The sequence below is a fragment of the Somniosus microcephalus genome, chromosome 3 (assembly GCF_052327205.1).
Source record: "Somniosus microcephalus isolate GS21.2 chromosome 3, FLI_Smic_1.0, whole genome shotgun sequence".
Lineage (NCBI taxonomy): Eukaryota > Metazoa > Chordata > Chondrichthyes > Squaliformes > Somniosidae > Somniosus > Somniosus microcephalus.
In genome coordinates this window covers 254,699,231-254,715,508 of record NC_140989.1, presented here as the reverse complement: position 1 = coordinate 254,715,508, position 16,278 = coordinate 254,699,231, and the positions used below count along the sequence as shown (strand labels likewise).

Sequence of the window (16,278 nt, the reverse complement as noted above, 5' to 3'; positions counted from 1 at the left end):
CTTCACGTACAGATTGATGAAAAGTTAATAGGACAAAAAGAAAAAAATAATTTGCATTTATATAGCACTGTTCACAACCTTAGGATGCTCCGAAGCACTTTACAGCCATTGCAGTATTTTTGCTGTGTAGTGGCTGTTGCACTGTAGGAAACGCGGCAGTCAATTTGTGCACAAGCCAGGTCCCACAAACAGCAATTAAATAAATAACACAATCCCTCTGCTTTAGTGTTACTGGTGGAGCAATTAATGTTGGCCAGAACTCCAAAGAGTAGTTGGTGAGTTCTCACTGAATAGCGCTGTGGAATTTTACACGTCCGTCTGAGGGGGCACACAGGACCCTTGGCTTAACATCTCATCTGAAAGACGGCACCTCTGACGGCACAGCACTCCCTCAGTACTGCACTAAGCTGCCAGCCTAGATTATATGCTCAAGTCCTGGAGAGTGGGACTGCGACCATTGTGCCCAGGCTAACATAAGCTAATTATCCCATGCAATTAACCATTTTAATAGGAGTAAATGTAGTCTACCCATTATATACCAAACATGGAATCGTTGTATTAAATATCATGTTCTATTTGTAGCAAGATGAGGCAGGAAAAAGAGAGACACACAAATATAATAAAGAAGCTAAAGTACCACTTGTAATGGAAAAACACTGAAACCCCCAATAACTTAACCTGGCAGCAACTTGGTGACAAATCTTCTCATGACTCGACATGCAAATCTAACCACCCCAATAGACTATTTTGAATGTGCTAGGTGACGGGGACAATTAACGCTGTTGGGCAAAACCATCGGAAAATGTAGTGGGGAATGTACAGTACCAGTCATTAGTTATAGAACAGCAGCAGCCAAAAATAGCTCGTGACTTTTGAATAGTCACTTGAAATAAAGTAGAGCATCAATTAATAAATGGCTTTAAGGAGCCACAGCACAGTGGGAATAACGCTCCACTGGCTACTCAAACTTTCCATTCCCTGCAGCTTGATCTATGGAAATAAGCATCAATAAAAAACCAATTGTTTGGCACAGATGGCTTGATGCAAACAGTGATAATTTAGCACTTCAAATCCCTGGTGTTGACATATTAAGCATTAAATGGCACAGGGGAGCAAGAGCGGATAGTTTGCCATCCCGCATTGCAGAATCAAATACACTGGAGCGCTCATTGTGGCCGTTAGAGAGTGACAAAAATTAAGCCATATAACATACATGCACATAAAACCCATAATGGTCATAGAGAGAGAAGATATACCAAGCAGTGATTAAAGTCTTTGTCCCCCTTGGTTTCTTTATACTATTATGGCGAAGTAAGACATGCCGCACTAGAGCCAATGCCTCTGCAAGATACATTAACACAGCATGGGTAACTACTCTCCCTCCGACTGACCCTCTACATGGGGAAATCCCTTGGCTGGTTCAGCCCTTGTTCATGGGACAGAAAAAAAATGGTATCTCAGCCTCAGGAAAAAATCACACACACAGTGTTACTATATTAACTTGTACATAGGAGCATATCTGAGTACAGTACTGGAGCTTCAAACAATGAATGACTAAAGATAAAGTAGCAAGATAGAGGATTTTTTTCTGCTGTTTGCTGACCCACATGAAACCAGAAAAATCTTCAGAAAAAAGTGGAATGTAAATTTGATTTTCATTAAAATATTTGAACCACTTCAGGTTCCATTATGTAGGCTCACAGCTATGTGCAAAGTCCTTTCATTTTAATCCTTTTTTGTTCTCCCTCTTGTAAATGCAAATTTGAAAAGATGAAATCTAGCCATGTTGCATAAGCTGCAATCAGTGGATACTGGGAGAGGGACAATTCATAGGAATTGCTACACGAAAAAAGACCAAGGTTCATCTAGTTCGCCTTCTGCCATCCTGGAAGTCACAGGATACAATGATAGTGGAGTTGTTGACTAATTGTAGCAATCAATTTCTATCAATTAGTCGAGAACAGACCCAGACATGAGGCGAGGAAAATCCTAGTGGTGGAGAGCTCTGGGTCCAAAGTCATCTGTTCCTCTCAACTATGTTACATTTACCACATCACATCTTAAATTACTCGAACTGTATCAATCAAGTTTTTACACTCCAGTAAAGCATTAAGGACTACACATCAAAAGGCTCCATTCATGGTGAAGCTGCTGTACATGATGTCTGTCCACTGATCCCTATAATGAAGGATGCTGCCCTCTGAAGTAACTAGATGAGATGTCTCCTCTGCTTATTATGTTACACTTGCAGACTGAGGCGCTTGACCATACTCTTCCTGGGGTTTGGCGATGTGGGACTGGTATCGATGGCTGACTCTATTTCACAGGATATATTATAGCTGCAGGATGGCAGATAAACACACGTTTCAGACAAGTGAACGGAGGTCCTTGTTTAATGCTCTTGTCATTTTGGAGAACTTTGAAAATTTGAGAATTTGCATGAATGATTATTTCACTTCGGAAAGGCACTTATTTCTCAGGCAAGAGAACACCGCTCATTACTTTGATTAATGATCGACAGGGGCAACAACCAGAATGGTTCTTACTACTGGAGCCACAATCTTTTCTGCTGTGTGAAAAGCAGAGAGAGAAGTATATAACTCCATGGTGCCAGACATTCTCAGAGGAGAGCTGCCATTATCCATTGTTTTTGCAGGACACTGAGGGGGAATAAAATGGTCCAACCTGTACTTGGAAAATGAACAGTACCGGGCGCGTAGAAAGTGAACTGGCTAGTATAGGAAGTCAAACTTCCAGGGCTCAGAGGGATGGAATAAGATGCAGATTCACACCCACAACGAGCTCGTGGCCTCATCTGCGTTACTATGAGAATGCACACAGCTGACAATGGACACCTCGCAAGGAATGAAAGTGGAGGATCAGTCACCTCAGGTGGCGAACACTCCATGTGCGAGCTCTAACGACACCAAGATGAGAGAGCAGGTCCTGTTGACCAGCGGTGAAGAGAGAAGACAAAACACAGGAGGGGGAGAAGGAGTTTATGTTGTGCTGGTTTTTCAGCGTAATTCACCAAAAATTGGCCAAACCAGCCCAACAGATCACTGAATTTCAAGCGCAACTTGCGTTCTGTGCAAATCGAGTCTCTGCGATCTTTTCCGCTAGTTTAAAAAAAAAAAAAATAAAAAAAAAAAATAAATAAAAAAAATCGCACTATAAGCTGAACCCATCCACAATTTCTGCTAATCGCGCCCATTTGCTACCCTTTGAGGAGGCTCTTTAAAATTAAGTTTTTTTTAGGCGCAAGGACACAAACAGGCACCTTTTCAAAAATGTTTTTAATTTACTGTACACCAATGTAACCAGTATATGGTTCTGTATAGTTTTATTAGAGTCATTTTCAGTTATTTAAAATCTGGTTACTCACAAGTGGTGGACTAGACACCGATTAAAAATACTTGCGATAACCCCATTTTCGGCTGTATTAATAAAACTGCACCAGGTTACCACTAAATCAAGGAATATCTTTTGATGCAAACACTTTTTTTTTTAAAAATAGTTACTTTCTAAAACGCTGCTCAAGTGCACTGGTTCATGGCAGATTTTACGTTTGGCAATATGCAAATGTGTTTTTAAGCAAAAAATTGAGGGGAAAATAAAACACTTCTCAAAAGTAGCGCAATTTACGTCCGGATCACTGATTGTGCCTAAAGCGGAAACTCTTGGCCAGGTTGTCAAAATGGGGTCTCTGTATTGGTCGCCCATCAAGTCTCTCTATTTTTCCTGTAATTGTTGACTGAATAAGGTGCGTTACTATATACTAATAAAACACATTTTTTATAGCACTGTTATTCTTTGGGTAGCTCGCACTTACTTGCTAAGTCAGTTTCCATCACAAAAATTATTTGAAACCAGCGAAAGGAAGAGAGTAAATGAATTGGCTGGCTCACAAATGTTGAACAGCTATTAAAAAATCATACAAGATTACACATGCAGTCCATAATGGTTTGATCTGCACATTCTCGCAATGTTTCGTACCTTTCGTCATCAGTCAAGTATTGCTGACTGCGGAACCATTTGAGAAACCTCTGGTCCAGGCTGATGCAGTAGTTGTTACAAGCAGACTGCAACAGTTTAATGTGCGCCATCAGCTCAAACTCCTGAAAGAACATGGAAAGAAATGGTTAAAAAGAAATACTGCTACTGCTGTAACTAGTCAGTGGTACTTTTAAGAGGGCATAGTCCTGGCCACACACTATTTTAAAAACTCTCTTTTGTTTGCTGGATAATCATTACAGTGTGGCGGAACCACCAAAGGACTCAGAGCGGTTGTACATAATTCCTTTAACAGCAATGTAGTTACTGTCTGTGCCTGTACCTTTAATTACACTGTTTGACTGTACAATGCCAGTTACCTTTACAGCACGTGATGACGTCATGCAGTCAGTCACGTGATGCCCCAACGGCAGGAAGAACGTGATGACGTCATGACGTCACTTTCCTGATCAGGGGGATCAGTCCTCGTGGAGCCCTCAAGGAGAATAGACCTGTTATTGATGTGTCCTAGCAGTTTCCAGTTTAAACTCATTTGTTTTCATTAAAGTTCATTAATTTAATTACCTGAGTCGAACTCAGTCTTTTTGATAGGAACCTCTGTTCCTACATTGGTGACCCATACTTCTACGAACAATTTTCGTGGAAGATTCGACATGGACACGAACGCCGTCACGCTGAAACTGCCACAGTTCTGGGAGCAACAACCAGACGCCTGGTTCATCCAGGCTGAAGCCCAGTTCGCCATTCGGATCAGACCTGTTATTATTACGTGGTCTCCGCCCTCGGCAGCGCAACTGCATCCCGGATCATCAGCCTCATCGGTAGTCCTCCTACTGACAGCAAGTATGATGCAGTTAAGGCGCAGTTCCTTCAGGTTTTCGGGCTAACAAAGTCGGAGCGTGCTCGCCGGCTCATCACACTGCCCGGCCTCGGGGACTCCAAACCGTCCGACCTCATGAGCCAAATGCTCACGCTCTTGGGTGCTGAATCTTCCGGGAGCTTTTCCTCTACCAACTGCCTGAACAGGTTCAGGCTGCCCTGGCCAGCTCCAACATTACTGACTGCGCCAAGCTTGCGGCCAAAGCCGATAAGATTTTCACGGTTACCCAGCAGTGTTGTGCGGCCACGAGGAGCCCACCCCCCACAGACGCGGTCCCGGCTTCTCCTACAGCGGGCTGGTGCTCCTACCACACCCGGTTTGGCGCGAAAGCACGATGCTGCCGTTCCCCCTGCAGTTTTTCGCAAAAAAAAGGCGCAGGCGGCGTCCCTGGTGACGGATGACCAAATCTAACGGGCGTTCCACGGTGGTGATGGCTGTCGGTTCTACGGGGAAACTCCTCTATATCACCGATTCCCTCTCGGGCCGCCGTTTCCTATTGTGACACCGGGGCGCAGTGTAGCATTCTACCTGCGTCGAAGCTCGACACGCAGACTGGGAACCTCGGTTTTTCCCTCGTAGCGGCTAATGGCGCAGCTATTCGAACATTCCAGAAGCGGCAGGTCGAAGTCTGTTTCGGCGGTCAGCGCTTCTTTTGGGATTTCGTCATGGCTACAGTCTCGCAGCCTATCCTAGGGGCAGATTTTCTGTGTGCCAACAGCCTGCTAGTCGATGTCCGACACCGCCGGCTGATCAATGCGGCCACCTTCCACTCGATCCCGTGCTTCCACGGTACCTCCATGGCGCATTCCATTGCCTGTGCTTTTCCTCCTCCAGATGACTTCATGCGGCTCCTCGGGGAGTTTCCGGAGCTGACAAGGCCCACCTTCTCCTCTTCAGCGATGAAACATGGTGTTGAACATCACATCACCACTACTGGCTCCCCGGTTTATGCGCGGGCTAGAAGGCTCGAACCCGGCAAGCTTGCAGCTGCGAAGGCGGAGTTCGCCACAATGGAGCGGCTCAGCATCATTAGGCGATCGAACAGTCCCTGGTCTTCACCTCTCCACATCGTGCCGAAACCAGGCGGCGGCTGGCGGCCATGCGGTGACTACCGACGCCTCAACGACGCCACCACTCCGGATCGGTACTCGATCCCGCATATCCAGGACTTCTCGGTCCACTTGGCGGGCAATACTATCTTCTCTAAAGCCGACCTCGTCCGTGGATATCACCAGGTTCCAGTGCACCCACAAGACGTCCCGAAAACCGCTGTCATCGCCCCTTTTGGCCTCCGAGTTCCTGCGGATGCCGTTTGGCTTAAAGAACGCAGCACAGGCGTTCCAGCGTTTAATGGACTCCGTTCTTCGGGACCTGCGTTTCCTTTTCATCTACCTTGACGACATACTCATCGCCAGTGCCAGCAAGGAGGAGCACATCTCCCATTTGCATTCCCTCTTTACGCGCCTCAGCCAACGCGGTTTAATCATCAACCCTGCCAAGTGCCAGTTCGGCCTGCGACAAATCGACTTCCTGGGACACCGCATAACATCGGACGGCGCCGTACCTTTGGTGACGAAGGTTGAGGCGGTTACTTCTTTCCTGTGGCCGTCGACAGTCAAGGCCTTGCAGGAGTTCCTGGGGATGGTCAACTTCTACCACCGTTTCTTCCCCAAGGCGGCTCAACTCATGCAACCCTTCTTCGGGACCCTCAAGGGCAAGTCCGGTAAAGACCCAATCAGCTGGACAGCTGAAATGATCCAGGCATTCGGTGACACCAAGAGCGCTTTGGCCAACGCAACCATGCTGGCACACCCACTTCCAGGTGCTACTATCGCCCTTACCACCAACGCGTCAGACTACACCATCGGTGCTGTGCAAGAGCAATGGGTCAAGGCACGTGGCAACCGCTGGCGTTTTTCAGCCGTCAATTGCGAACAAATGAAAAAAAGTACAGCACCTTCGATAGGGAACTACTGGCCCTTTTCCTCGCCATTCGCCATTTCCGGTTTTTATTGGAGGGGCGCCCCTTCACGGCTTTTGTCGACCACAAACCCCTTATGTTCGCCATGGCCAAGACCACCGAACCGTGGTTCGCTCGTCAACAACGTCACTTGACATTCATTTCCGAATTTACTACGGACATTCAACATGTGCCTGGTAAGGACAACCTGGTGGCAGATTGCCTCTCCCGTGAGACGGTCCACGCGGTGCACCTGGGGATCGACTACGCCCTCATGGCGAAAGATCAGGTTTCGGATTCGGAGGTCCAATCATATCGAACCGTTCCCTCCAGCTTCCAAGCGACTGACGTCATCTTCCAGGACGCAGGTGTCACGCTCCTTTGCGACGTTTCCATGGGAGTTCCTCGTCCCATAGTGCCAGTCGCATGGCGCCGGAGGGTTTCTGATGCCATACACGGGTTGTCGCACCCAGGGATGAAGGCTTCGCAACGACTCATATCAGCCAAGTTTGTCTGGAAGGGGATGCACATCGATGTCCGTGACTGGGCTAATACCTGCGTCGTATGCCAGAAGGCCAAAGTCCAGCGTCATGTCAAGGCTCCAGTAGCTGCATTTACTGTTCCGGAGCATCGTTTCCACCACGTGCATGTGGACCTCGTGGGGCCGCTTCCACCTTCTCGGGGTTATACTCATCTCCTTACCACAGTGGACCGCACCACTAGGTGGCCAGAGGCAATTCCTTTGGTTTCCACCACGTCAGCGGACGTCGCTAGAGCTTTCATCTCCTGTTGGGTCGCCCGTTTCGGAGTACCGGCGGACATCTCTTCTGACCGCGGGCCACAGTTTTCCTCGGATCTTTGGAATGCTGTGGCTCAGGAATTCGGTACCAAGCTTCATCGCACCACCACCTATCATCCGCAGGCAAACGGCCTTTGCGAGCGATTCCACATGTCGCTTAAAGCCTCTCTTCGGGCCAGTCTTCAAGGCGCAGGATGGGTGGACAGACTCCCATGGGTCCTGTTGGGTCTCCGTACAACGCCCAAAGATGATCTACAATCGTCTTCAACTGAACTAGTCTATGGCCAGCCGCTCCAGGTACCAGGAGATTTCCTCCCTTCGCCCACAGAGCCATGGTCCGCCTCCCGGCAACTCGTTCGCCACCAAGAAGTGGCCAGATGCTTTGCCCCGATACCTACGTCCAATCACGGTTTGCAGACCTCCTACGTGCCACCGGGACTGAAGACTGCGGAGTATGTCTTCATCCGACACGACGCTCACCGGGATCCGCTCAAGCCTCCTTACACTGGTCCTTTCCGCGTCATCGAACCGGGTGACAAATCCTTTTTGGTCGACGTCGGAGGGAAACCGGATCACATCTCGGTGGACCGGTTGAAGCCGGCTCACCTGGACCTGGACCACCCTGTCGTAGTCGCTCAACCACCCAAACGTGGCCGACCGCCCGTAGCCGCCGCACCTGATCAACCAAAGCTGCCTGACAACCCATCTGCGCTCGCCGCGCCTGTTCAGCCGCCACAGACTGCCAACGCGTCCACTGGTCGTCAACTTCCTCTACCAGGGTATCGAAGTCGATCGGACAGGCTCATCAGGCCTCCTCCTCGCCTCACCTTTTCTGTTAAAGACAATTCTGGGGGGCGCATGTGGCGGAGCCACCAAAGGACTCAGAGCGGTTGTACATAATTCCTTCAACAGCAATGTAGTTACTGTCTGTGCCTGTACCTTTAATTACACTGTTTGACTGTACAATGCCAGTTACCTTTACAGCACGTGATGACGTCATGCAGTCAGTCACGTGATGCCCCAACGGCAGGAAGAACGTGATGACGTCATGACGTCACTCTCCTGATCAGGGGATCAGTCCTCGTGGAGCCCTCAAGGAGAATAGACCTGTTATTGATGTGTCCTAGCAGTTTCCAGTTTAAACTCGTTTGTTTTCATTAAAGTTCATTCATTTAATTACCTGAGTCGAACTCAGTCTTTTTGATAGGAACCTCCGTTCCTACAACAGAGTAAATTATGCCTCCAAGTCTCACTGCATTGTGAAAACAGCACTGATGTGGCAGCTAAGGGATGAATTCTGATACAAATTATCTAAGGATAATTTCAGGCCACTATTCCTCTCAAGGCAGTGCCTCGAAGACAGATCTTTTTAAAAAACATCAAGCACATATTTTAGAACCATAACAAACTGATAACGTTTCTTTTCTGTGGATCCTTTATTAAAAGATAATATTTGAAAGAAATTGAGTATAAAAGTAGTGGCTGATCTATCTACCCACAACCCCCGCCCACATACATTTTTGAAATTTTTGTAAAGTGTAATAATTCATAAAAGCCCTTCGTCTCTTTTCAAAGTTGATAAAACCACCCTATAGGAGACAAACAAGGAGAAAAAACCCATTAATTTGACTTGTAAAAAGGTTGGATTGTGCAAGATTATGGACTTGGATGGTTAGGGGTGAAATGCAAGTCATGTAAACTTGGTTCCAAATTAGTATGGGGTCAAGACTCAATCACGTGTACAATACCAATGGATGTAAGAAATGTACTGCCGGGTCATTATCTTGTACAACACACCAAGTCCTTCTGTGCAGTCAAATTTGTCAATATCAAGTTGACTACACAAGTGAGCAGGTAGTTGAGAATGAAATGGTGTCTTATATCCAATTAACAGAAAATTACCTGCACACAATAAGAACATGCCATTTATACAGACAATTTTTTTTCAGGATATGGAAAAAAATATATTCATAATCAGCTGCATAGTAATTTCCATGCGTCTTCATTCACAAACTGTTTGATTCACAGCACAAAACATCAAATTACCTAAGCCATGCATGTATTTCTCTAATGTACGACTTTGATCAATCTCATTAGTGGTTTCATTGTCACTTTGATTCTCATCTTCAAGCAACTTGCATTGATATGGTAACTATAGCAACCATCAGCAAGGAAGAATCCCAACATGTGGTAAAACATGAACAAACTTACTTCAACATAATCTGGAAGAGTGGTGTCCAACATTATCAGATCAGTCAAGAAAGTGCCAAGGTAGGGCACAGTTGCTTGCATCACACCCTATAAAGTAGAGGCAAATTTGTTCAACCCATTTTGAATGAGTTAAGCACCACATTTCTAAAACATACTACCCCCATACTTAACTCCTCCTCCTTAGTATGCAACTAAATCAATTTGCAACCAGAACCATGTGGCCATTTAAATACAGAATGATATTGTGGGATACAAAGCTAGACCCATATAGACCAGGAGGGTTCGGAGTTTGATCCCTTGTCCGTGCTGCATTAACCAATCTCAATCTTTGTGTCATTTTTTCATTTGAAAGTTGGGAGCTCTTCCACACGTTAGGGGTTATAAATGGCATTGCCCATTCTTGCTTATTGTGCACACGTCAAGTTATACAAGTGAAAAGATGATTTGAAAATGTATATCTATATATATATAAAGCGGCTCTTCTGTCTGTCTGTCTGTCCGCCTGGTCTCTATACGTTTGGAAGTTAGAGCGTACCGACGCGCGCGTCGCCTCAAAAGAAAGCTTGCGATTCCGGACCGGTCATAGGCGTATTTACGTTTCGGCCGGACAAAAATCCCGCCCGCGGTATCCCAAAAACGTTCAGCGTTCCGCTCATTAGCATCTCATTAGCGACCGTGTGACGTCGAGGTCTTCCTACAGTTGAGTGTCGAGTGACTAGACGATTGACCAATCCTACGCTTCGGTGACCTGACCGGTCGACCAATCGGTGCGTGTGTGGGCGGGCCTTATCCTTCTGAACCGAGGTGAGTGGCCGCCATCTTGATTTTCCACGATTTTTTCCCCCACACTTTCTGTGTGTTAGGGAACTAAGGTAAATATTTCAATTATGTGTTAGGCAATTAATTAACAATTTATTTGAGTTTTATATTGTGTTTAGCAACCCCCCCCCCCTCCTCCTCACCCTCGCGCAGGGGGGACTCGGGGCCTGAAGCTGAAAAAATTTCTCTCTCTCTCTCTCTCTTCCCTCTCTCGCTCTCCTTCTCCTCTTCCCTCTCTCTCCTTCTCCTCTTCCCTCTCTCCTCTTCCCTCTCTCTCCTTCTCCTCTTCCCTCTCTGTCTCTCTCTACTTCCCCCTCTCAGGTGTCGCGGACGGAGCGCGGGCACGCCACCCGAAGTTTCCCGCTCGCTAACGGCCTTGCCGGCTCCCGCGGGCCGCTCGCACTGACCGCGCATGCGCCGCCCGCACTCACCGCGCATGCGCCGCCCGCCCGCACGCAGCGGCCGTCCATCAGCCGCGCGATACGCGGGGGACTTCAGCAACGGCACCGGACCTCAGGCGCTAGGCAGGGGGAGGGGCTGGAGAGAGGGACAGAGGGGAGTTGGGGGGAGGGGAGGGAGAGAGGGGAGGGGGGGGAGGGAGAGAGGGGAGGGAGAGAGAGGACAGGGAGAGGACATGACAGGGAGAGGGGGGACACACAGGGGCAGGGAGACCAAACGCCCCAAAATTGCCCTCGCAACGCGGGGCTCCCCAGCTAGTAATTATATAAATGGAGTATAAAACAAACAAGATAATGCACAAAATGCAGCATTGGTTGAATACAGCATTCTCTCTCCCAACCTCAAACTCCAGGCCACTCATTTATTAGTATCTATACTATATTGGCAAAACATTATATCATCCTCGACCACACTATTTTTTTTCTTTCCTATTTCTTTCTCCATCTCCTGAAGGAATTGACTGAATTCCCGGCTGGAACCTGGCACAAAAATAGGCTGTCCTTCATGTGGTGGCCTAGATAATGACTGCTGGTTGTCTATTCTATCAAACGGCATCATAGCTGTGCTCAATTGGGTCGTCACCCGATATTCAGATATACAACTTCCCAGCAGGAGCTGAAGCTAGCTTCATACAATTTTACAGCACAGAGGGAGGTCATTCGGCCTGCCGTGCCAATGTCGGCTCTCTGAAAGAGTTATCCATTTCGTCTCAACTGTAGTGCCCCAATTTCTGCCTGGGTGAACATCAGTATATTCAGCAGAGAACTGAACCAGGGTTCTGCCTTTACCCACTAGGCCATGGGGAAGATTCTGTGCCTACTACACTGGGTCCACAAATTCTATTATAAATCAACTGAAATGTAGAATATTTTGCACCTATATAAATCAATACATGTTTACATTAATGCAGTGCAAATATAGTTATAGCTTTTAAATTGTAACCAACCAAGTGAATGCTTTTAAAAGCAGCAACACTGGTTTTCTTAATAATCCCAAGGAGAACTGGTTAATATCCAAATTTAGAATAAAACTTCTGCATTATGCAAAGATCAGTCAGACTTCAGTTGGAAGTGAGCACCTTAAGAGTTTTATATTTGAGCATATTAGTCCACACCTGGTACAGAATATAAAAGGATGACTCACCACCTTCTGTAGCTGTAGCCTTTTGAGAGCCCATTTCTGGTTTTCTTTTACACTGCTGTCTAGATTTGAAAATTTTGAAGTTCCTTCCTGAAGGTTTAGGAATAAAACCAATTATTAGCACACGGCCAATTAACAATCTCCCATAACATCAAATGAGATAGGATCAGAAATTTCAGCTCAAAGGCCTTGCAAAGTTTTTATTACTTTTAAAATCTGAAGCCTTATGCCAACATGTTCCGCAAATTCTAACTTCAATTTGTGATAACTGGATAACAATGTTTTGGCGCAAAACTACAATTCACCCCATACCTAGAATAGTATGGCACAAAACTGACATTAATGCCGAGCCCATATACATGTATAGATTATAATACTAGATGAAGGAGGACATTCACTTCCTGGGTGAAACACCGATGACCATGAAACTGGATCTTCTGTTGATGAGAACAATAATTGCTGTGTGGCTTACAGTGTGATCTGATTGAGGGTATTTACACCTCTGTAAAATGCTTTTAGAAACAAGATGTGGGGTACTTCAGAGAATGTAAATCACCTCTTCCATTCACAATGATACAAAAATTGACCGTGTGGTTGATAATGAGGAAGAAAACTGCAGGTCAGATGGGCAGAACAGTGGCAAATGGAATTCAATCTGGAGAAGTGAGGTAATGTATTTGGGGAGGGCTAACAAGGCAAGTGGATACACGATAAATGGTGGGACACTGAAGTGTAGAAGATCACAGATCCCTGAAGGTAGCAGGACAGGTAGATAAGGTGGTTAAGCCGGCATATGGGATAATTGCCTTTATTAGATGAGGCATAGAATATAAAAGTAGGGAGGTTATGCTCAAACTGTATAAAACACTAGTTAGGCCGCAGCTAGAATACTGCCTGCAGATCTAGTCACCACATTACAGGAAGGATGTGATTGCACTAGAGGGGGTGCAGAGGAGATTTACGAGGATGTTGCCTGGGCTGGGGAATTTTAGCTATGAGGAAAGATTGGATAGGCTGGGGTTGTTTTCCTTGGAACAGAGGAGGCTGAGGGGAGACCTAATTGAGGTGGATAAAATCATGAGGGGCCTAGATAGAGTGGCTAGGAAGGACCTATTTCCCTTAGCAGAAGGGTCAATAACCAGGGGGCATAGATTTAAAGTAATTGGTCGGAAGTTTAGAGAGGATTTGAGGAGAAATGTTTTCACCCAGAAGGTGGTGGGGGTCTGGAACTCACTGCCTGAAAGGGTGGTAGAAGAGGAGATCCTCAGCACATTTTAAAAATACTTGGATATGCACTTGAAGTGCCATAACCTGCAAGGCTATGGGCCAAGTGCTGGAAAGTGGGATTAGGGTGGATAGCTCTTTGTCAGCCGGCATGGACAAGATGGGCTGAATGGCCTCCTTCTGTGATGTAAATTTCTATGATTCTATGAAGCCAGTTTGCTGGGAGGATGTAGAGGAATTTTATAAAATGTTCATCTGGGGAGTACTTCAATTTTCCCACAAGTTTTCAAAATTAAGTTGTTTGAACGGGGTAATCAGTGAAGGCGATGCCTCAAACTGTTTGAAAAGGATCAGATATGAAATAATGTCATTTTAGGGCATTTCTACAGTTAACAGCAAAAGTCATCGTCGCTGGGTCAAAATCCTGGAACTCCCTACCTGACAGAACTGATGGAGTACCTTCACCATACACACTGCAATGGTTCAAGGCGATGGCTCACCACTGCCTTAGAGTCGAACTAGGGATGGGCAATAAATGGTGGCCTTGCTAGTGACATACCCCAAGAATTAATTTTTAAAAATCATACTGACAAAGTACATATTCAAGTAATAAATATATTGAAATTGTGGTGTATGTAACTGTTCTACCTTTAAGAGAACTATTGTATGTAACAGTCTACCTTTAAGAGAACTATTTTAGGTATGGCACTATTTTGTTGGCTGCTGTATACTGTAATACCGACGGTGACCACACCGGTATATAAGTGCGGTGTCAGGATTTATTGGGCAGATTCGCCCTGACCTTCGAATAGTAAAGTCCTGTTTTAAGTTACTCTTGTAGTCTGTGTATTAATTCAATATACAACCCACAGACTTTACAGTGGCGACGAGTTCGATCTTACCCTGCGGCAACAATACTTCCGAAGCAGTTATCGAGCGTCGAGAAGAGGCACCCGCCCTCGTCGTTCTGCTGAGAGAAAACTCGAGTCTGCAGAGCAAGAAAGGAGGAAGATTTCAAACACGAAGCCTTCCATCAGTAACAGGCACTGATTGTCCCTTCTACCACGGTGGGGAGTGCGCTGATCAGCACGAGAAGCAAGTCGGCCACGGTGACTGTGAGTAAAGGAAAAATAAAAAAAATACACGAAGGAGAAGGGCGGTGGACTCGATCACGGTCGCGAGGGGAAGGAGCCGGACAGAAGTCGGGCCCAGAGGCGCTGAGACTGGGGCAGCGTGGAGCAAGGAAACCGCGGTACAAGCGGGCTGGGGGACGCAACGGCGTCGTGAGTCAGCTAGACTACGACCAGCGAAAAAGGCCGGGCAGCGACCGAGGCCGCGAAGCGCTGCGACGGGATCGTAAGGCGCGGGAAGATATAAAAATAAATAAACCGCGGAGAACTCGGCCGCAGCCGGGGAGGAAAGCACGGACTGCGAGAGGGCTGGGAGGGCAATTGGAAGCCCGAGCGAGCGGGAGAGACAGAGCCCGAGTAAGGGAGACTGAGCGAGGTCCAGCCAGCGGCTGAAACTGTTCGCCGTCAACGGGGTGACTGAGCGAGATCCAGCCCAGCGGCTGAAACTGTTCGCCGTCAACGGGGTGTACCCAGCACCGGTTGCCCTGCCGAGAAAAGGGAGCGCACTGAAGCCGACGCGCAGGCTGCGAACCCTGGAAGCCAGCGGCCGTCGCCCGAAGGGGAAGCTTACCTTTCCAGCCAGGGGAAGAAACACGGGAAGCCGCCAGTAGGCGGGGAAGAAGGCAGAAGCGGGGAACCGCCATTTTAAAAGTGGGCGGGGAAAGAAGATAAGAGCGGGAAACCGCCATCTTGAAAAAAAAAAAAAAAATTTAAAGGAGTATTTCGTTGTTGTTTATCAGAAAGATGCCTAAGCGTGGTAACATCAACGATTTCAATTCCGAGGTAGAAGATTGGGCCACGTATGTAGAACGCATCGAGATATATTGTAAGGCCAATAAGATAGCAAACTATGAGAAAGCTACAACCTTACTAAACTCAATGGGTGCGAAGACATACGGGTTATTGAAGCATCTTCTATCACCAGCTAAACCGGCGGATCAGTCTTTCGCTAATATTGTTGCTGTCCTGAAGGATCATTTTAACCCCGCACCGCTGATGTTAGCGGAACGATCTAAATTTTACGTGAGAACGCAACGAAAAGAGGAAAGCAACGCGGAGTACCTGGTTGAACTGCGTAGGCTAGCAAAAGACTGTCAGTTTGGGGTAAATCTGACAGAGGCACTAAGAGACAAGTTCGTGTGCAGAATGTCGAAGGAAGGAACACAAAAACGATTGCTCGAAGAGAATGATCTTACACTCGACAAGGCTGTCCTGATTGCAGCGTCGTACGAAGCCGCAGTGAGAGAGGCACAGAGGAAATGCAGCGGAAGACAGCGGTACTCAGTGTGGATCAAATGACTTCGGGAACAACGAAATGTTATCGTTGTGGGAAGACAACACACGACCAGAACCAATGCTGGTTTAAAAACCAGGAATGTCGACAATGTGGCAAGCTTGGTCACATAGCTAAGGTATGCCGGTCAGGGAAGAAGACCAGCAATAATAAGTCACCACAGAAGAAGTACAGAAAGGTACACGAGGTGACTGGGAAGAGTCCAGAGGAACAGGATTCGGACTCAGACTCCAACAGCAAGGAACTGGATAGTCTGAGAATTCACAATGTGGGTAAAGAAGCTGACCGACAAACTATCTGGATCACACTACAGATTGCAAAAGTCCAAGTGAAAATGGAAGTGGACAC

The 16,278-nt window shown here is 46.9% G+C and overlaps 1 protein-coding gene across 4 annotated transcripts in view; it reads right to left on the bottom strand.

The window, feature by feature from the left end:
- LOC147121849 (ral guanine nucleotide dissociation stimulator-like 1) overlaps positions 1-16,278 on the bottom strand; it is an 81,800-nt gene that overhangs the window by 49,388 nt on the left and 16,134 nt on the right. For 3 of the 4 annotated variants that reach the window (XM_085982354.1, XM_085982351.1, XM_085982352.1), the window contains 3 exons: positions 12,286-12,372; positions 9,865-9,951; positions 3,997-4,118 (listed from right to left, as the gene is read on the bottom strand). In XM_085982354.1, the coding sequence (XP_085838480.1) occupies positions 3,997-4,118; positions 9,865-9,951; positions 12,286-12,372 (296 nt within the window). Of the gene's footprint in view, positions 1-2,224; positions 2,340-3,996; positions 4,119-9,864; positions 9,952-12,285; positions 12,373-16,278 lie in introns of those variants that run through there. The other variant, XM_085982353.1, reaches the window with a different exon arrangement.